Here is a 23209-nt window from a genome sequence, read left to right on the forward strand (position 1 = left end):
ATTAGTCAAACTGTTGGGATTCAACCTAGTGCCAGTATTGCCAATTCCATTAAGTATCTCTTTGGGTGGAATCTAGATGTGAGTAATTAAAAAAAATAACATTTATTTGACTGCCCTGAGTCTTAGTTGCGGCCTGCAGGATCTTTAGTTGTGGCATAAGGTTGGGCCTGAGCAGCAGCATTTTAAAAACTCTCCAGATGATTCTACGGTGCACCAGAGGTTGAGAATTTGCAAAACGAGAATTTACGTGTCATGTATTGACAGTAAAACTACAGATGTTTACGCAATATTGGCACCAGCTTGAAGCCCAGCGATCTGACTGATATTTGTAAACCTGGACTCTCTGTGTCGAGATTTTAGGTTGCAGTTTAGCAGAAGAAGTATTTTATTACATGTGACTAATAACCCTCCCACGATCTGTCACCTGGGCAGCGAACCATTTTTGAATTTGGGGTTGCGTGGGAGGTAAATAGGGTCGCCTTGCTTTAGTACTGTCAGTACTTATAAGATGTTGGAATGGCATCAGGCACCGGATTGCAGAACTGTCAGATTTGTGTCAAAAGGCATTACCTCCTGGCATGCAGACTGGAGAGCAGCCAAACATTTGCTCCAGAGCTTTAGGGACCCCGGAAGCCTTCAGGGTCTGGGGATGACCTTCCTCTTGGGGCCTAAGGAAGCCCTCAGGGGTGACTGAGATATTTCAGATTTGGAGGAACACAGAGTTGAATTCTCAGGAATTTGGGTAAGTGGGAAGTGCAGAAGCATCTGAATTCTATGGAGTTATTCTCATTGTAGCCTGAAAATGGACTCAGCAGCTAGCTGATAAAACTGACTAGGTTTCATTTCTTTTCCTTCATCTTTTCCTGAAAGTTTTTTGATGTTATTAAAATTGAAGAAGACTTTTATTTTACAAATGAGAACTTGCAATTCAAGAGTCTGAAAGAGGTTTATTTATGATTCAGTGAAAGGGCTGTTTCAGTTCAGTTCAGTCGCTCAGACGTGTCTGACTCTTTGCTGCTAAGTCGCTTCAGTCATGTCAGACTCTGTGCAACCCCATAGACGGCAGCCCACCAGGATCCCCCGTACCTGGGATTCTCCAGGCAAGAACACTGGAGTGGGTTGCCATTTCCTTCTCCAATGCATGAAACTGAAAAGTGAAAGTGAAGTCGCTCAGTTTTGTCCGACTCTTAGCGACCCCATGGTCTGCAGCCCACCAGGCTCCTCTGTCCATTGGAGTCTCCAGGCAAGAGTACTGGAGTGGGGTGCCGTTGCCTTTGCGACCCCATGAATCACAGCACGCCAGGCCTCCCTGTCCATCACCAACTCCCGGAGTTCACTCAGACTCACGTCCATCGAGTCAGTGATGCCATCCAGCCATCTCATCCTCTGTCGTCCCCTTCTCCTCTTGCCCCCAATCCCTCCCAGCATCAGAGTCTTTTCCAATGAGTCAACTCTTCGCATGAGGTGGCCAAAGTACTGGAGTTTCAGCTTTAGCATCATTCCTTCCAAAGAAATCCCAGGGCTGATCTCCTTCAGAATGGACTGATTGGATCTCCTTGCAGTCCAAGGGACTCTCAAGAGTCTTCTCCAACACCACAGTTCAAAAGCATCAATTCTTTGGTGCTCAGCTTTCTTCACAGTCCAACTCTCGCATCCATACATGACCACAGGAAAAACCATAGTGTTGACTAGACGGACCTTTGTTGGCAAAGTAATGTGTCTGCTTTTCAATATGCTATCTAGGTTGGTCATAACCTGCCCTGAAATACAGTGGGATCTGCCCTTCTGCACCCAGAAACTCCAGTCCATCTTGCACAGTCTCCTTAATGAATGCTTTGCTCAACCCTTTAGAAGGTGATCTATCAGGACTTCCCTGGTGGTCCAGTGGTTGAGACTTCGCCTTCCCATACAGAGGTATGGGTTTGATCCCTGCTCTGGGAGCTAAGATCTCACATGCCTCATGGCCAAAGCAAGACATAAACCAGAAGCAATACTGAAACAAATTCAATAAAGATTTTTTAAAAATTGTCCACCTTTAAAAAAAAAGGTTGAATGTCAAACCTCAGCCATTCAAGAGCCTGGGATGTTGCCACCTGTTCTCTGAAGGTCACATGTTGTTTGTTTCTTCCTCTTGTGTATTTCCTTTGGTGTGAATTAGTTCTCTCTCTGCGTTTGAAGATGTGGTAATTAACAAGAGACTGGACCCTGTTCTCAAGGAGCTTATTATCTAGTTCAGGAGGCAGGAAATAAGATTGACTAATAAATAAATGAGGATTTGGGGGAATGATGGGTGCTGTGGAGAGTATGAAATAGAGAACATGAGACGATCACTCTGAGAGGTGGCATGTGAGGTGAGACTCAGATGAAGAGAAGGGATCCTTTTAGTGAACAGCCACAGCACCCCAGGGAATGAGAGGACCAGGAGGCAGGAACAGGCTTTGACATGTTTGAGGATCAAAAAGAAGCCCAGAGTGGCCTGAACACAGGAAGTAGGGGCAGAGCTCAGGAGATGAGCTCAGGAGGCAGCAGGGGCTGAGTTATGCAGGGCCTTGCAGGCAGGAGACTGAGCTGTTTCCTAGTTCAGTGGGAAGCCTTCAAATCCAGTAGGCTGGTTGCCTGCACTTGATTTGATTTGAGCCTCCAATTACCCAAATTTTTTTTAAAGCAGAATGAATCCATTTTTTCTGAGATAAGACATCTGAATTTTCTTTTAGCTCCATATTAATCTCAGAAGGATTAGTACTATTTTCTCAAAGGAAGATGTGCGAAAGACATGTGGCTGGATTCTTGCCCTTTACCTGGGGGAATGATTGAGCTTGTGGTCTGCAGGAATCATTACTTTAATTGCATCTGATTTACTGGATATTTCTTTGAAAACCTGTATTTGATAAAATTGTGTTCCCTATGTACTGCAAATAAATATGGAAGGAAATACTGGTGTGGGACCTTCTTCGAGTTTTAGATGCTATTTGCTCTTAATTTGATGATCTGCTTTGACTTTTTCAAAACACCTGGGGATCACCCCATGCCTTTTGGCAAAAAAAAAAAAAAACAAAAACAAAAAACGAGGAAGTGAAAGCATAGATTAGACTCCTATCACTTTTACTAAAAATCAGAGAGGACCATTATAAAGTTACTGTAGAATGCACCCATAATAACCTTTACACAATTATTTGTATGAGATGATCAGTCTTAACTAAATGATCAGATACTTATTTATTCAGTTTTAAAGCATAAATGCTGATGGATTTTTTTCCTGGATGTTTCCTTTGTCAACACACAGAACTGGTTAGGCTCACATTGAAGCAGATGCATGCCTTTAAATCTTGAAGCAGTATAAACTGTGTGAAGTGACTGATAAATGAACAGACCTTACAACTGCAAAATTATTGCACATGGCAGCTTATTGGCATATAAATTAAACTGCTGCAAGGTAGGAGAATGGAAGAAAAAACGAGGTTGCTGTGTGAGATCAAATTAATTCTGGAATCATTTGGACATTTTATTCCTCTGAAAACAGTTTGCTTGGAGATCTCCAGCTGTGTCTGGCATCAGTTCACATTCACATTGAAGGAAAACGTGCTTTAAGACTTGACGTTATCTCTGTCGTGCACAGAGATAGATGGATGCTTTACAGAAATCACTTCTGGTAACAAGCAGCAAGCCTAAAAGGGGCAGAGGGAAGAGCGGGAACCCAGACTTGTCCTAGGCAAACTGGGCAGCAAAAATTCCCCTCGTCACAGCTCAGGACAGAGAAAGTCGGGGTTGCTTTGGGGAGAGGATAACCGAGGAGAGAGAAGGTTATTGTTGTCACAGAGTCATGTCTGATTCTTAGCGACGCCGTGGACTGCAGCACGCCAGGCTCCTCTGTCCTCCACCATCACCCGGAATTTGCTCAAATTCATATACATTGAGTCAGTGATGCTATCCAACTGCCTCATCCTCTGTCACCCCCTTTTCCTCCTGCCCTCAATGTTTCCCAGCAACAGGGCCTTTTCTAAGGAGTCAGTTCTTTGTATCAGGTCACCAGAGTATTGGAGCTTCAGCATCGGTCCTTCCAGTGAATATTCAGGGTTGATTTCCTGTAGGATTGACAGGTTTGAGGAGAGGTTAAAACCAGGCAGTACTGGGGTTGCTAGCAGTGAGCCTGCGCAGCCACATGGTTCCACAAGGGGGCGCACAGCATCATTCCTGCTCATCCTCTGAATCTCTGCGCAGATGTCTCTCTTCAAGCTACCTTTCCTGACCATCTTACCAAAACCCTCTCCTTCCATTATTTTCTATCACTGACCCTAGTTTGTTTTCCATCACAATCATTTAAAATCATTTGTCTATTTATGTGTGCTTCTGTGTATATGGCCTCTCTCCCTCTCTAAATGAACCACAATTTGCAGGAGGGCCGAATCCTGTTTTGTCAGTATATCCCCAGCAGTGCACTCAGCACTTAAGTCTGCCAGGCAGACAGTAGGTGGGGAAGACGTTTGTTGAATGAATCTATAGAGCCTGGAGGAAAATCATCCAGAAATGGCTGTGGACTCGGGTGTAGCTCCTGTCTTACAGAAAGATGAACATTCCACACTCAAGCGGGCTTAAACCGGCTTATAGAGAGATGAACATTCCACACACAAGCCTCCTGTGGGAGGTCAGGTTGGAAAGGATGCCTGACATCGATCGTCCTAATATTCTGTGACTGAGACTGAGGAAATCTTAGTTTTCATTTCAGTGTTGAGAGAACAGGACCCACTGTAAAAGGAGCTGTCCAAGCTGCCTGGCACATATGGAGCAGAGCCAGGGTCTGAATGGTAAGACCAGGTGCTGTGTTTCCTTCCATCTTATCTTCTGACCCTGCCCTCCATGTACTGGGCTCTCCCAAGAGCTGCAAGCTATTGTCTTCCCTGCACTAAGTACCAAGAACCCGTCCCTAAATTCTGGAAAGTTTCAGCCTCCGTAACTAATTTGCTGACATTGCACCCCACCGGGAGCTGCTGTATCACACACCCTTTGCCCTGGAAGGTTTCCAGCTCTGATTACTGCTTCTTGCAGTGAGACAGTATAACCCAGGGAGAGTCCCAGAGAGGGAATGCCTGAGTCTAAGAGTATTTTCAGCTTCCCCTAAGACAGAGGTAGGCTTATATAACCTCAGAACAGTCATGATTTTCAAAACTAACTTCAGAACAGATTCAAGTTTATATAGCCAATGTGTTTCCACAATAAACTACCCTACCCAGGACTCGAGGCAGGGGAGAACGCTACCATGTATCAAGCACCTACCATGGGTCAGACATGCTATGTCTTAATAGATTGTCCCATATACGTTGAACCAGGGTAAGTGTGGGTTCAACTCTCTCATTTAGAACCACATTTATAAAGTTGCCCTGGTACTAGTCTTGTGACTGAGGGTTAGGGTGAGACCACTTGGCAGCCTGGTAGTTCTCCAAACACTGAACATAAGCTGGCTTGTTTCCCTGCCCCCAGAAGGCAATGATCTCCCTTTCTGTTGACAGTCTTCCAATGTTGGAGGACTAACGTGCAAAATTTAGTACAACATGTAGGACTTCCCTGATGGTCCAGTGGTTAAGAACTCACCTGACAGTGCAGGGGACATGGGTTCAATCCCTGGTCTGGGAAGATGCCACGTGCCACAGAGCAACTACTGGAGCCTGCATGCCCTAGACCCTGTGCCCTGCAACAAGAGAAGCCACAGCAATGAGAAGCCTGTGCACCACAACTAGAGAGAAACCCCTGCTTGCCACAACCAGAGAAAAGCCTGCAGCAGCAAGAAAAACCCATCACAGCCAATAATTAATAAATAAAGTTTAAAAACAATAAAATTTTATAGAGATATGTACAGAATAACAAAATAATGAAAATTGTTCAGAAATTAAAACATAGCAATTTATTATAGGAATCAAGAGAAAAAGAAAATTTGGTAGGAAAAAAAAGGGTAACTAATTAGTTCTGTAGATATATCCCATATGGTTTTGTAGTTTCATGAACTGACTAGAAATGGATCAGAAATTTGACTTGGAGCTTGCTAACAGCTAAAACAAAGTGGAAAACACAGTTATACAATTAGGAGTTTCTCTGAGATAAGAAGGCAAACTGATCATATAGTGAGTCCCAAAGATTCTCATGAAGACTGCTATCATTCTTTTATATTCCACTGACAAATGCAATAACAAATTTCTTAGAGGTATTTCTGAAACAGTCATCAGTTAAGGCTAAGAGCATGACAGCTAAAATGCATTCAGCAAGATCTGTAAGGCCCCAGCCAATGTACAAAATGCACAAAAATGAGTGTATAGGGCTCTGATCAGAGCCTTATTTCAGATACTTAAGAGTTTCATACTTTAAGGCAATTTCATAAAGTAAGGCAGCATAAGTGATCTCAGAAGCCCTTCTCACTCCTGTAATTCATCGTCAGCTTTAGGGAAATGTCTGAAAAACACCCAAGTGAGCATTTTCAACTAGATTCTGTTAATATTGTTACTCCCCAACTGGGAGGCCAGAGCTTGGCATGGCTATGACATGTTAACAGATACCCTGCTTTTAAGTGAAAGTCATTCAGTCGTGTCCAGCTCTTTGTGACCCCATGGACTGTAGCCCACCAGGCTCCTCTGTTTGTGGGGATTCTCCAGGGGAAAAAATACTGGAGTGGGTTGCCATTTCTTTCTCCAGAGGATCTTCCTGACACAGGGCTCAAACCCATGTCTCCTGCACTGCAGGTAGATTCTTTACTGTCTGAGCCACCAGAGAACCTCTGAAAACCTAGCAGGGTTCTGTTTTCAAGGAAGTTATATGCTTACTTTTTCATAAAGAGAGATGTCCCAACTGAGATGCTGCTGCTGCTGCTGCTAAGTTGCTTCAGTCGTGTTCGACTCTGTGTGACCCCATAGACGGCAGCCCAACATCCTAATTTCTGAAACCCTATGAAGATAAGGTTAACTCTCATCTAATTCTCCTTGGCTTTAGTAATGAGATATGGGAGTTGGAGGGAAATGAATGATTAGAAAAGAGATCTGGCTTTAGCTTTGTCTTGATGGAAATTGAATCAGTTTAATTCTACAAAGACAGACCTATAAATTTCAAAAGGCTAATACACAATTTACCATTTATATACAAATTTGAAAACTTACAAAATAAAGTTATATATTATTGATGGATGCACATAAATGGAACAGAAGTAGAAAAACATGTCCTGGGTGTATATACATCAAATTCACTTTAGTGCTTGCCTCTGGAGAAGGTAGGAGACAGTGGGACTGTGGAGTGGAATTAAGAAGCTTCCACTTGATATGGGTAAAGTCTTAAGTTATTTAAAGTCCCAAGGCAATTAGTAGCAAAACTATACATGGTTATTATTAATTTGTGTAGTGTGCAAATGCCAAGGTATTTTATTATTGTCAGTTTCTGTATTTTTAAAAACTGTTCACATGATTAAAAGATAAAATTGTATTAAATAATGCTGTCAAGAGCTGAGCTGAGCTGGAGAGAGCTGAGCTACCAGGTGTCAGAATAACCGATTAAGGTAAGAAGCCAAAAATGAAAGTAACAGTCAAGCCTTTAGTCACTTAACTGCAGTAGTGTTCAGCTCAGTTCAGTTCAGTCGCTTAGTCGTGTCTGACTCTTGTGACCCCATGAATCGCAGCACACCAGGCCTCCCTGTCCATCACCAACTCCCGGAGTTCACTCAGACTCACGTCCATCGAGTCACTGATGCCATCCAGCCATCTCATCCTCTGTCGTCCCCTTCTCCTCCTGCCCCCAATCCCTCCCAGCATCAGAGTCTTTTCCAATGAGTCAACTCTTCGCATGAGGTGGCCAAAGTACTGGAGTTTCAGCTTTAGCATCATTCCTTCCAAAGAAATCCCAGGGCTGATCTCCTTCAGAATGGACTGGTTGGATCTCCTTGCAGTCCAAGGGACTCTCAAGAGTCTTCTCCAACACCGCAGTTCAAAAGCATCAATTCTTCGGTGCTCACCCTTCTTCACAGTCCAACTCTCACATCCATACATGACCACAGGAAAAACCATAGCCTTGACGAGATGGACCTTTGTTGGCAAAGTAATGTCTCTGCTTTTGAATAGCAAGGGGCTAACCCAGAGGAAATGCTGGCTTCCGCACAGTAGCATTTTTTCCCATGGAGAAACTGTTTCAGATGATAAAAGAAGAGGGAACACTTCCCAAGATAATAAAAGAAGAGGGAACACTTTGATACCAAAACCTGACTAGGATATTATAAATATGTATAAAAACAACTTTCATGAATGTATATCCAAAAATTCCCTAACAAAATATTAATAAATCAGATAGGTAAAAGTAATAATACTTTGTGGCCAAATGGTGTTTATCTCAAAAATTCAAGGTTGGGTTAATATGTTTTAAAAATATAAAATACTATAATTCACCACACTAATAGGATAAAGGAGAAAATTGATATATGTTCCCAAATGATGTAGAAAAATATCTGACAAAATTCAATACCTAGGTATAATAAAAAGTCTCAGAAGAAAAATAGAAGAGCCCTATGATAAAATACATCTGTCTAAAACCGTACTTAATAGTGAAATACATGCTTTTTGCTTAAGATCAGGAACAGCACATAGATATTTGTTCAAGCTAATACCATTCAACCTCATACTGTAAGTCCTGGCTAGTGTGGTGAGGCAAGATAAAGAAAGGAAAAGGGTACAAACTGAAAAGGAAGCAGCAATATGTTTTAATTCATCAACAACATATTTACAACAGACAATCTGAAGAAATGTACAAAACTATAATGAATAAGTGAATTTGACAAAGTTGTAGTATCCGAAGTCAACATACAAAAATCAATTTTTGTATAGATAGTAGGAAACAACTTAAAAATGAAAAAAATTTAATTATACTCACTGTAGCATCTAAAAGCACTAACCATCTAGAAAGATACAAGATATCTACACTGAAAAGCCACAAAATATTAGTAAAAATAAAACCTAATAAATGGAGGAACATATAATGTTCAGGAATTAAATAATGTTGACTTTCTTCCATTTGGTCTGTAGAAACATTGCAATTATAAGCAAAACTCCCAACAGGCTTTTCTTGTCAAAATTAACAAGGTGACTCTAAATTTTATATAGACAAGCAAAGGATCTAGACTAACCAAACCAATATGTAGGAAGAGCAAAGCTGGAGGGGTTATACTGTCAGATTTCAAGAGTTACTGTAAGGCTCTGTATACAATACAGTGACACAATACAGTGTTAATTGGACTGAGGACAGGTAAATAGATCATTCAGACAAAATGAAGTAGCCAGAGTTCTATCCACTCATAGAAGGTCAACTGATTTTTTTACAAAGGCATCTAGGTAATTAACATGGAAAGTTAAGTCTTTTCAACAGATGGTGCCAAAACAACTGGATAAATATGTCGAGGGCCATGGGGAGAAGGACCAGGAAAAGCCACACAAATCACTGAAAATGAAAGAAAAAGTGGGTACTTTGGAATTCATTAGAGTTAAAAAGTTTTGCTCATCAAAAGACATCTTTGAGAAGCCTTGGGTTTCAGGGAGGGGAACATGGCTGGCTGCACTGGAGGAGGTTGCCATGGTTACTCAAGCATTGCCTTCACTTATGTTATTATACTAGCTCCCACTAGTAGAAAGGAAAAGAATAAAGGACAAGTATAAAGGAAGGTTGCTAACACAAGATGATGCCAAGAAATTGTCATGAAACACATTAACACCTCAATAGCTGTGTTGTGAAGGTTGAGATGGGGTTAAAGGGAATATAAGAATCTTATCAGTTGGCCTGGTGACTGCACCAATGAAGAGCCACTGTTAAAACATTCTTCAGAAATATGGTATGGATGAACCTATTTGCAGGGCAGGAGTAGAGACGCAGACGTACCGAGTGGACTTGCGGACACAGTGTGGGAAGGAGAGGGTGGGACGAGTTGAGAGAGTAGCATCGGCATGTATACACCAGCATGCGTCAAGTCAGTAGCTAGTGGGAAGCTGCCGTACGGCACAGGGAGCTGAGCCTGTTGCTCTGTGATGACCTAGGGGGTGGGATGGGGCTGAGGGGAGAGGCTCAAGAGGGAGGGGATGCACGTATACCTGTAGCTGATTCACATTGCACAGCAGAAACTAACAAAACACTGTAAAGCAATTATACTCCAATTAAAAATATATTACAAAAAAAAAAAGAATTAAAAAGAAAAATCCTTCATGCCTGCCAGTGGAGGTACAGGGAGGCCTGATCTATTGTGTTAGAGACCTTGGTCCTACATCCATATCTGCTCTGTTCCACCCATTGGCTTTTTTTTTTTTTGCTCCTCCTTGGCAAGCCAGCAGCAGTAGTTTGCATATAGTCTTACTTTCTCATCAGTTTGAGTTAAACAAACAAAAACCCCACTGGCCCTTCTGACCTAACTGCTTTAGTATGACACCACAAACAAATTATAGTTTCATTCCATTCCCACAGAATAGTGTCTTTTTCTCCTCAACGCTTCATATATTTAGGTCATTGGGGGGAGAGTCAGGAGGGTGGATGACAACTAGAGGTCTGTGTGCACATCCCGCTTGTGCTTCTGAGGCAGGGTCTCCGTCTCCTGAGCCAAAGTGGAACTGTAACTGTGTAGCTTCTGAAATGACAGAATGTGAAAATTTTTTGAAAATTCTAAAGTCTTTCCCAGTACTTGGGCAATTTCTCTATTTTATATAAAATATATTTTAGAGTTCTAATTTAATCCATATTTTATTTCAAAGAGCAAACAGTTAACCTTTTCCCTTGATTTTGAGTTCCTATAAATCAAAGTGGAGGTGCTAACACCTCCGCTAACACTGCCAGACTTCCCTGGTGGTCCAGTAGTTAAGCCTCTGCACTTCCAATGTAGGGGGCACAGATTCTATCCCTGGTCAGGGAATTAAGACCCTGCATGCCACCTGGCACAGCAAAAAAGCGAAAACAGAATCGGAGGGGTGCTTATTAAGTTAAGAAAAAAATAGCAGTTCATTCCGGTGCACATGCCCCCACCTTGGGACCAGTGGGAGGTTGGCGATGGTATGTCCATGGTGTAAGAAATTGAACTGTGTCCTCCAAAAAAGACAAAAGGTAGGCTCAAACAGGGAAGACATGTGCCTAAGACAAATTTTAAAAGTCATAAGCAACAGGCATACCATACATGAGAAAGGGCCTTTCCTTTATTTTTTTTTTTCCTCACGAATTTTGTCAAAGGCTAAAAACCGTCTCATGCCAACTCAAAGCTGGCTTCTGCATCAAGCATGTGATAGTCATTCAGTCTCACAGCAGAATACACACTCAGTGATTCCATTTCTGTGAAATTTAAGAACAGCCCAAACTGACTTGTGGTCATGAAATGTTCTTGCAGATGAGAATCCACAGAACTTAGGACCTGTCTAGACACTGCTGCTGGGGAAGGCAATGGCAACCCACTCCAGTGTTCTTGCCTGGAGAATCCCAGGGACGGGGGAGCCTGGTGGGCTGGAGTCTATGGGGTCACACAGAGTTGGACACGACTGAAGCGACTTAGCAGCAGCAGCAGACACCGCTGATGGGCAGGAGGCCCACCTGACAGCCTCTGAAGCCTTTGCAGCTGTGTGCCCTTGCCCCACTCCCACCCCACCACCACAGGCAAGAGGGTGCAGCCAGAGCAGCTACTGCCAGTAAGTCAGCATCAGGCAAGAAAGGTTAAAAATATATCCAGTGAACAGTGCTCCTCAGCTACCCAGACAAATAAGCACATACGTGAGAAAATAGACGCAGACGAAAGGTCTGTTTGAGGTCTTGCATAAATTAAGGGATTTTGATGTGACAAAACTCTTGGAGCGAGAAAACATCTTTATAGGAAGCAGCAGGAAACAGACCTGGGGTCTGCTCCTCTCCTTTCAGCATCTCCTCTTCTTCTAAAAAACTTTTTGGCCTTGCCACATGGCATGTGGGATCTTAGATCCCTGAGCAGGGATCGAACCCACAACCCCTGCATTGGAAGTGTGGGGTCTTACCCACTGGACCGCAAGGAAGTCAGTCCCTCCCTCAGCACCTCTTCTTGCATCAGTACCAAACACTGTCCAACCTGGGTACCAGCTGTCTTCTAACATCTTGAGCCTGCCTCACTGGGCTCCCCCACTCTGTAGGCCATGTCCTGAAGAGTTTCTTTCCTTCTTCTTGTTGCTGTTTAGTCACTTAGTCATGCCCAACTCTTATTCAACTCCATGGACTGTATCCCACCAGGCTTCCTCTGTCCATGGGATTTCCCAGGCAAGAATACTAGAGTGGGTTGCCATTTTCTTCTCCAGGGAATCTTCCCAACCCAGGGATAAAACCTGTGTCTCCTGCATTGACAGGTGGATTCCCTAACACTGAGCCACCAGGGAAGCCCTCTTTCCTTCTGAAAGTGAAAGTTGCTCAGTCATGTCCAACTCTTTGCGACCCGGTGGATATATAGTCCATGGAGTTCTCCAGGCCAGTATACTGGAGTGGGTAGCCTTTCCTTTCTCCAGGAGATCTTCCAAACCCAGGGATCGAACCCAGGTCTCCTGCATTACAGGCACATTCTTTATCAGCTGAACCACAAGGGAAGCCCTAGAGTACTGGAGTGGGTAGCCTATCCCTTCTCCAGCAGATCTTCCCGACCCAGGAATCGAACCGGGGTCTACTGCCCATCAAAACTTCCTTATCCTATACCTCTGCTTTCTAGAACTTATTCTATCCTAAGTGCTTTCAGTTAGTTGTCATCACTCTAATCCTTTCAGATAAATTTCATTAGGAATTTTTTATAGATAAAAAAGATGATTCTAATAGGCACTGTGACAACCAGGAAGAAAAATATTTTAAAATTACCCTTTTATTAAGTGCCTTTAAAATTGAACTATTGTGACTTCTGACAGTCCAGTGGAAGTGCAGTAAGACTCTGCACTTCCACTGCAGGGGGCACAGGTTTGATTCCTGGTCAGGGAACTAAGATCCCACATGCCACTTGGTGCAGCCACAAGTTTAAAGAAAAAATTAAACTATTTATGACACTTCCTAGTTGTACTTGTCTTATGAGGATATAGTGGCTCATCTTATTCCATGACCCTTACCAAAGGTTATTCCAAGAGCTCCTCCTTTCTCTGTGACTTGGACATGTTATCATACTTCTTAATTTATCTTAGTGCTTTTAGTTTGTTAAACCTTCTGAATTTGGAGCTGATGATTCCTAGATGAAAACCACTTCCATTTATTCATTCCACTGGCATAAATTGAACATATTGCCCAGTGGAGCAGAGATCTAGTGTACAAATGGTATTGCAATGCCATGTAATATGTTCCATAATAAAGGAAAAAAGGACTCTGAGCACAGAGAAGAGGTGGTATTGCGAGAGAGAACCAATAAAGGATGATGGGGACACAGAAGAAGGGACTTTGTAAACCATTTTGAGCAATGTAAACTTTACTTAAATGTAAAACAGGAAGCCAAGGGTGGTTTCTAGGCAAGGGTAAGATTTTATCAGATTTGTATTTTGGCTGGAAAACCTGTGGCAAAATAAATCATATAACTTCTGTTCACCAAGATAAAGATGTCCTTAAGGTAGCAAGCAAGTAGTATTCCTCGAAACAGCTTTATTCCCGTGGCCTTGAGCCTGTGGTGTATGGTCCAAGACAGCTTTTCCAGGTGATACCCACCTTCCTCGTGGGCCATGTAGATTTCCCCTCATCTGAGAAAGACAGAGGAGTCGAGGAGGCCAAGGAATTGTGAAGTTAGAGTGTGTGGATGTGCAGAACATATTGAATAGCAGGACGTGACAAAGAAGATTCTGTGCATGGGAAAGACCTTCAAGTTCAGTTCTTGTAGAGATGAGGGTGGAGGGGCACAGGAAATTGCAAGGATTTCAAAAGGAGTAGGGTCCTGTCTACATGAGGAAAAATAATTATCTGAAGAACATTGACTTCGAACTACTTCCATTGGAGAGCAATTAATAACTTGCTTTTTTTTTACCAATAAGAAAATGTGACCTTTGGATACCAGACAGCTTTTCATTAAAAAGAAACATGAAAATGTTGACAATTTAGAATAATTCCACCTTCAGCATGTTTCAACTACATCATCTTGGGCAAGTCACTGAACCTTCTGAGTATCTCCATTCAAGGAACTAGATAATCGGGTATGCAATAAACAGTAACAGTTCCATGTAAAGACTGATTTTTATTATCAGCAGTGATTACATGTTAAGCAGAGCACTACAGAACAGGAAAGGGAATAAGAGGAGGATTAAAAATATATTGAGAAATCCATTTGTTAATGCTTACTGACACATTCTTGAAGAGCTTTTATGGTACCCCACAGTTAAACTTAGATCTTTATTTTCAGCCTTTTATTTGGAACTGAGTAATAAGAATGTGTCCTCTCCCGAAGGAGAAAGGCAGTGCATGACTCAGACTGAACCAGGCTGCCAGAACAGTTCCCTCATCACAGCAATTTGATGTTTATGTTAATTTGCCATCAAGAGAGCATTTATAAAGATCAGGTAGAATCACCTAATGCTTATTTTAAACAAAAGAAAAAAGGGTTTTGCATCAGTCCTGAAGGAATAAGTGTAGGAGAAATAATTACACCACTCTAGCTGATCAGTGCTTTCACATACATTTCTTCCCCATCCTGGGGGCCAGGGAGGGGAAACGTTATTAACTCAGCTTCCCAGATGAAGGAGGAGATAGAATGAGCTGCTCAAGGTCATGCAGTTAGTAAGTGGCAGAGAAGTCCCTTATGTCTCCAAATACTGAAGTCTTTCCCTGTATTCCTTGGCTTCTCAAGGAATCCAGGCTTCTTTCTGCTCAGGGCGTTGAGGGTGGGTCCTGGCACTGCCTGCCTCCCCACAGAGGGTGGAAGGACTTGTGACTGTAGCGTGAATCATTCCTTTTTTAGACTTTTAGCGTTGTTTATAGAACCTGTTGTTTTCTGGGTTCTGCACACTTTCTTTAACAAATTGGCAAGTCTTCAGACTCTGAACAGAGAGATGGTTTTTCTGAGTGAATGGTGGATGCAAGAGTCTCAGGGAGAGAGGATGACCCACAAAGCTCAGGTAAACAGATGGCCAAGGGCCAGGGGCCGCCTGAGACCAGGAAATGGCTCGGTGAATGAGCATCTTGTGTATTCTCTTCTGGGCAGTAAAAAAAAAAAAAGAAAAAAAGCTTTTGCTTTTAATCATCTTTTAGGTACTGTGAATCTTTGTCATTTTTTATCCTTTCTTCTCAAAATGCTATACTTCTACTCTCTTTCTGTGATTTCTGTGGCGCCTTTTATTTCTTTACTGAGGTCCGGGGTTCTGAAGATCCTCCAGTTTCTCTGAGGTCATTTTTCTGTATCTTGCTGCCTCCATATAATGTCAGTTCATAGATATCATATATGGTACCTTTTCCATTTCACTCTCAGATCCCTAGTACTTAGAAACAACTCTCCAGCAACTTCTCTGGTGATCCAGTGGTTAAGACTTTGCCTTCCAAAGCAAGGAGTGGGACTTTGGTCCCTGGTTAGGGAATTAAGAACCCACGTGCCCCTCAGTCAAAAACAGAACATAAACAACAGAAGCAATATTGTAATAAAATACAATAAAAGCTTTAAAAAGGGTCCACTTCCAAAAAAAAAAATGTTAAAAAAAGAAACAACTCTCCAGACCCCATTAAGAGTCAGGTATTTATAATTATTGCATAATTTTTTTGTTTATTACAAAGTAATACATTCTCATTATAAAAAAAAAAACAGCTAGTACCAAAAGATATGTTAAAAAGTAAAAATCCTTCTCTCCTTCCCCACCCCCTCAATCCCCAAGCCATCCACCCCAGAGGTAAATAGTCTTAATTGTCCATTGAATGAGCAGCCAGACATTTCTTTTTTACATATGTAGAAACAGAATCATATCTTAATACTCTTATGCAACTTTATTTTCATTTACAATTTATCTTAAAGATGTTTCTACAGCAACAGAGTCAGATCCATTTATTATTTTGAAATTCATGGCTTTGCATTTTGTATGGCTATAACATGAATTATAGGTTTAAGGCATCCCTTCTTGGTGGGAGAATATTTTCATTGTTTTTCTATTGCACAGAATGCTTTAGTGATTATTCCTGGATATACATCTTTGCTTATTTTGTATGCACGTATATGTGGAACAGTTTTTCTAAAAGTAGAATTCTTAGTGCATTTTATTAGGTCTTAGAAACTTTCCTCACCCTCCCTGGAAGGATAAGGATAAAACTGATGTTTCTTCATTTATCTGTGGTTTATTCAGTGCTTCTATTAATACTATAGGAGTTTTCATTATTTTCATTAAGCTTCTGAGGAAACACGTCCACAGAACTTAAGGCATTTGTGTCCTTAAGCTCTGTGTCACATGTCCCAGGTCAAATGTCCAATTAGTGGTGGAGCCCAGACTGCCACTTAGGGCGGTTCATTTCAGTTCAGTTTAGTCCCTTAGTCGTGTCCGACTCTTTGCAATGCCAGGCCTCCCTGTCCATCACCAACTCCCGGAGTTTACTCAAACTCATGCCCATTGAGTTGGCGATGCCATCCAACCATCTCATCCTCTGTTGTCCCCTTTTCCTCCTGCCTTCAGTCTTTCCCAGCATCAGGGTCATTTCAAATGAGTCAGTTCTTTGCATCAAGTGGCCAAAGTGCTGGCTTCAACATCGGGCCTTCAGCTTCAACATCAGTCCTTCCAATGAATATTCAGGACTGATTTCCTTTAGGATGGATTGGGTTGGATCTCCTGCCAGTCCAAGGGACTCTCAAGAGTCTTCTCCAACACCACAGTTCAAAAGCATCAATTCTTTGGCACTCAGCTTTCTTTATAGTCCAACTCTCACATCCATACATGACTACTGGAAAAACCATAGCATTGAATAGATGAATGTTTGTTGGCAAAGTAATGTCTCTGCTTTTTAAAATGCTGTCTAGGTTGGTCATAACTTTTCTTCCAAGGAGCAAGCATCTTAATTTCATGGCTGCAGTCACCATCTGCAGTGATTTTGGAGCCCCCAAAAAATAAAGTCTGTCACTGTTTCCATTGTTTCCCCATCTATTTGCCATGAAGTGATGGGAACAGATGCCATGATCTTAGTTTTCTGAATGTTGAGGTTTAAGCCAACTTTTTCCCTCTCCTCTTTCACTTTCATCAAGAGGCTCTTTAGTTCTTCTTCACTTTCTGCCATAAGGGTGGTGTCATCTGCATATCTGAGGTTATTGATATTTCTCCCGGCAATCTTGAATCCAGCTTATTCTTCATCCAGCCTGGTACATCACATGATGTTCTCTGCATATAAGATAAATAAGCAGGGTGACGATATGCACCCTTGACATACTCCTTTTCCTATTTGGAACCAGTCTGTTGTTTCATGTCTAATTCTGACTGTTGCTTCTTGACCTGCATACAGATTTCTCAGAAGGCAGGTAAAGTGGTCTGGTATTCCCTTCTCTTTCAGAATTTTCCACAGTTTGTTGTGATCCACACAGCCAAAGGCTTTGGTGTAGGCAATAAAGCAGAAGTAGATGTTTCTGTTAAACTGAGGGTATAAAAGTTTAAAAAAAAATAGTCATTTGTTTTTATTACATTTGTTAAGATGGGATATTTATGGAAAGTGCCTTTTCTTGTGGCAAGTTGGGAAGACACACTAGGGATGCTCCCTTGTGCTTTCTAGGCACATCCTCTCTGTGCTCTTCTCTCCACCTTGCCATGCTTTTCCTGGGGAGCTAAGCATCATTTTTCTGAATGCTGCATCCTGGGAGGTCTAACCTGTGAATGGACGGAGATGAGAGGAGCTGATGGACGAGGCGTGTTGATGGGCTGGAAGGCTCCAGGACCAACTGATGTAGAAAGAGTTCCTGCACAGTTAGGGCATGACCAAAAATTTTAGAATTTGTTTGTTTTGTTTAGTAGAAGCCTATGGGTCTCAGTGTTAGACCTTGACAAGGAGTGTGAATGAAAATCTTTCTCTGTTATCTTTGGGTCTTCAGATCTTACTGTGGTTTAGAGAATGAGGCAAGTGGTATTTTATTTAAAAGATGCTTGTTAGTTCTACTAAGCAGTGAGTAGAATCATAGCTGAGATTGTGGAATCTTGTCATCTTTGTCTTTAGTTTTTAGAGATGTCACCCTTTCATTTCTTGTTATTTCTTTGGGAGTATTACATTGGAAATTTTAGAGGGGTTGTGGCATATCCCATCTACTGTTATAATAACCCCCAAATGTTACTTGTATATATTATAAAATTTTAAATTTATATATTTTATATTTTTCTTCTATTATCCCTTTTTTTGTTTTGGAATAGTAGGAGCCAAGTGCAAAGTGATAACTTTTAGACCATGGTTATATAAAGACATAATCACAACCATAGATCCCTTCATGTATGTAGTAATTTTATTAAGTATTTTTTATTTTTTGTAGTTTAAATCCAACTTTAGATAATTAAATATTTACAGAACATGCATCTTCACCCTAAATATTTCCTGTGTATGGAACCATATGTCTTGCCAAATATAGAAAAATAATTTACAACACATTCAAGGACTTTGAATCTACTTATTTTTAAAGCAAATCATGTATAAAAGTGTTTTTATATATACAGTCATGCCTAAATGATACATTTCCATCCTCCTAGTTCAAAATATAGCAAACCTGGATAGAGTAAGTACTAAGTTTTAGCACTAGATATTTCCAAGTGTGACTTTCATGGACTGGTCTCCATTAGAATAAGATATGTGTCATTTTTTGCTTGTTCAATAATGATTGTTGGGAGCACAGTAAACTTGAGAGGGATGAGTGGACCTGGAAAAATATTTGACTAGCAAGACTTTCCCTTGTATGAAGCTGAGGGAAATTGTATTGGGTTGGCCAAAAAGTTTCTTCAGGTTTTTCCATAAAATGTTACGGAAAACCCAAATGAACTTTTTGGCCAAACAGATGGCACAGTGGTGAAGAATCTGCCTGCCAATGCAGGAGACACAAGAGATTCAGGTTCAGTCCCTGGGTTGGGAAGATTCTCTGGAGAAGAAAATGGCAACTCACTCCAGTATTCTTGCCTGGGAAATCCCAGAGAGAGAGCCTGGCAGGCTACAGTCCATGGGACCACAAAGAGTGGGACAGGACTGAGCACACAGGCACACCACAATAGATGTTTAGAGAAAGTCCTTAAAGCCTCAGAAGTCCTTCAGGTCCTTATTAAATGGCAGCTTCATCAATACAGGTCTCACCACCAGCATCTGTCATTCTTCTTTTTTAATAAATGAAACTGCTTACACACACCTACTAACAGAAACCCCAGTGTAACACCTTCACCTATAAAAGCGGTTTAATTCACAGCCAATTTCACTGACCTGGAGCAAGTAATGCTTGATGAGTCAATTAGGAAAGAATTGCTATGTCTGACACTACTAGGAAACTTGCTCAGATCCTTAAAATACCAGGTGTGAAACAGGAGTGGCATGCCTTTCAATATCAGAGCTTTGGACAGAGCACTGGACTGTGCTGGCCACTGACTGGTCTATCTTTTAAGCATTATTCTTCCAGAGAAGCACCCAGCCTTGTACCCACTGAACAAACACAGCAGAGGTCAATTTTCTATCTTTGGTGTTGTATCTATATTTGCAAAATAAAATAATTTTAAAGGATTCTTCTACTTTGTACATATTTTTAAAATGTATATTCTTTTCTCTGTGCTTCTCTTTTCTTCCTGAATTTGTTGTGTTCGGTATCCAAATAGTATAAGCAATCAAGCTGACTTTAAAGCTAGCTAAAAAAAAAAAATCATGTTTGATCAAATGGGTGGATAATCTGTGCAAATTTGTTTGAAAATGGGGGCACTGCTCTGAAGTTTATTATAATGCCTAGCACATCCCACCACTTTAATCAGTTGATTGATTTTTGTAAGCCTCTGAAGAAACTTCCAGGGACTTCACTGGTGGTCTGGTGGCTTAGATTCCACACTCCAAGTGCAGGGGGTCCAGGTTGGATCCTTGGTCAGGGAACTAGATCCCACATACCACGACTAAAAGAGTTCTCATGCCACAGCTAAGACCCAATGCAGCCAAATAAATGAATAGATTTTTTTTTAAAGGAAGAAACTTGCAGTGTTGAAGAACCAGTTCCTTAAAATGCCCATGGGGTACACCCCGCCTTAGACCTTAACACAGAAGGCTTCCTCTCAACAAAATTGGGGGAAACAAACCTCTAGGCAAAGCATAGTGAGTTCCTGAGAGGCAATATTAAAGGTAAAAGGAAATTGGGGGTTCAGGGGTGACACACTTTCTCGCTGGCCCTAAATGTGTCTCTCTTTCCCTCACCCCGCCCTCCTACACCTCTGCGAGCAGTTTATATCTTGTGCTCATGCACTCAGCAGTTGTACGTGTTCTTTGGTCCTTAGGTTACTTAGTGCCAAAAGCACCTCACTTCTATCCTGCTTCACACACTTCAAATAAAATATCTTTGTATCTAGCAGTAGCTGCTAGTATTGGAAAGAAAAATGGGAAGAGTTCTTGAAAATATGCCTTAGGTAGTTCTTCCAGTAGCGAGATTTTTTATGGGTTTCCTACTTTTGGTAGATTTATGGGGGATTGGGATGCAGTACAGATAATCCTCTCAGGGGTATTTCATATGGGGGCAGAAGATATTACCAAAAGTGTGGATACAGGACAAGGCAAGGCTCCAGGTGAGAAAGGCAGGCAGTGAAAGCACATCTGGCTGTCCCGTCTGGGGAAATAAAGACATTTAAGTTTGGACAACAGACTGGTTCCAAATAGGAAAATGAGTACGTCAAGGCTGTATATTGTCACCCTGCTTATTTAACTTATATGCAGAGTACATCATGTGAAATGCTGGGCTGGAAGAAGCACAAGCTAGAATCAAGATTGCTGGGAGAAATATCAATAACTTCAGATATGCAGATGACACCATCCTTATGGCAGAAAGTGAAGAGGAACTACAGAGCCTCTTGATGAAAGTGAAAGTGGAGAGTGAAAAAGTTGGCTTAAAGCTCAACATTCAGAAAACAAAGATCATGGCATCCCATCCCATCACTTCATGGGAAATAGATGGGGAAACAATGGAAACAGTGTCAGACTTTATTTTTTTGGGCTCCAAAATCACTGCAGATGGTGACTGCAGCCATGAAATTAAAAGATGCTTACTCCTTGGAAGGAAAGTTATGACCAACCTAGATAGCATATTCAAAAGCAGAGACATTACTTTGCCAACAAAGGTCCATCTAGTCAAGGCTATGGTTTTTTCTGTGGTCATGTATGGATGTGAGTGTTGGATTGTGAAGAAAGCTGAGTGCCGAAGAATTGATGCTTTTGAACTGTGGTGTTGGAGAAGACTCTTGAGAGTCCTTTGGACTGCAAGGAGATCCAACCAGTCCATTCTAAATGAGATCAGCCCTGGGATTTCTTTGGAAGGACTGATGCCAAAGCTGAAACTCCAGTACTTAGGCCACCTCATGTGAAGAGCTGACTCATTGGAAAAGACACTGATGCTGGGAGGGTTGGGGGCAGGAGGAAAAGGGGATGACAGAGGATGAGATGGCTGGATGGCATCAGTGACTCGATGGACGTGAGTTTGAGTGAACTCCGGGAGTTGGTGATGGACAGGGAGGCCTGGCATGCTGCAATTCATGGGGTCGGACACGACTGAGCAACTGAATTGAACTGAACTTAAGCTTGGACATAATAGAAATTTAGAGACAATTGCTGGAAACGCCTGAAAGTTAGAATTAAATACTTTAAATCTGATTTGAAAGCCATAAGGAGACTTTTTGATTTGGACAGTGAATGATCAAAATCATATTTTAGTGTTTTACTCACATGAATACATGCTCATGTCAAAATACACATGTATTAAACATCAGATTATGAAATACTGATTTTAGTCTGTGGGTCATCAGCTGATCCTGAAGATCTCTTTCTCTCTCTTCTCATCCCACAGGTTGTTATTTTGTACTTTGAGCCAAGCACATTTCGCTGTATTCTCCTAAGATGGGTCCGCCTTCTCGGTTTTGCTACTGTTTATGGAACTGTCACTCTCAAGCTTCACAGGTATATTTTATTAGTTCTCATTCCCATGGGAGGATCAAAGTGTTTTGCTTAGCATATAATTGCAAGCTCAGTCAGCCACTTTAATGGTTAAATTTCAGGAATTTAGGTAGTAAAATAATATATGTTTTTCATTTTCAAGGCAATATCTTTAAGATTCTGTAGGAAAACCTCTAATACAATTGAATTTGAGCAACATGCTTTAGTAGAATGTGCCATTGGTTATGGAAAGGTTAATTCTGAACAAAAAAATAAGTCTACAATGAATGTGAAATAGTATTTACTCACTAAGAACAGGAAGAAAGACAATACAGCTGAAATAATCAAGCCCAGAGTTATCAAAGAATCCTGTATAGTAGAATTCAGCAATATGCTTACCAGACAAAAAGCTGCTGTCCTCCATTCCCAAGTTCCACACCCCAGGGCAATCCTGCTTTTATTCCTTGGGTGAATTTCCAAAAAATGGTGTTCTTGGTTTCGTTCCTTATCCAATATTCTCCAGTGCTTATCAGCCTTATAAATTGGAGAACACAGTAAATTCCCTTATAGTTTCGTTTCAAAATCACCTACTTTTAAAAATGTAGGGATTTCCCTGGCAGTCCAATGGTTAAAACTTGGCCTTCCAATGCAGAGGGGATACAGGTTTGATCCCTGGTTGAGGAGCTAAGATTCCATGTGCATTATGGCCAAAAAAACAATTAATAAAACAGAAGCAATATTGTAACAAATTCAATAAAGATGTTAAGAATGGTCCGTATCAAAAAAATCTTTAAAAAAGTCTTTTCAGTGTATATGATAAATATTAGGAAGAAAGAGGCGATAAAATAAATTACCAGTCCACAAAGAGTAGGGGTAGCTGGAAATGATTCCAGGGCTTTCCCTTACATTTCTCCTGCAGGATAACACTGTAGTTCAGTAGAAGAAACCCATTATGTTGATCAGGATTAAAGCTGCTTTAATAATCACAGTAGGCCATTTATATGTTCATGCTAATTTGACCGTAAGTATTTCTCAATAAATGTATCTTGATACGGCCCATGCATGCGACAGTTTATCTTAGATGACATAAATATGTCTTTAAATATTTGTCTTTAAATGCCACCCCTTCAACATTTATTAAAATGTGATCATTGCATACTCTTATTAT

General features: G+C 41.3%; 1 protein-coding gene across 1 annotated transcript in view; it reads left to right on the forward strand.

The window, feature by feature from the left end:
* Positions 1-23209, forward strand: part of GPR158 (G protein-coupled receptor 158) — a 308597-nt gene that overhangs the window by 247341 nt on the left and 38047 nt on the right. The window contains exon 6 of the mRNA XM_055543835.1: positions 21956-22065. Within this exon, the coding sequence (XP_055399810.1) occupies positions 21956-22065 (110 nt within the window). The remainder of the gene's footprint in view (positions 1-21955; positions 22066-23209) is intronic.

Source organism: Bubalus kerabau, chromosome 13 (genome assembly GCF_029407905.1).
Source record: "Bubalus kerabau isolate K-KA32 ecotype Philippines breed swamp buffalo chromosome 13, PCC_UOA_SB_1v2, whole genome shotgun sequence".
Taxonomy (NCBI): domain Eukaryota; kingdom Metazoa; phylum Chordata; class Mammalia; order Artiodactyla; family Bovidae; genus Bubalus; species Bubalus kerabau.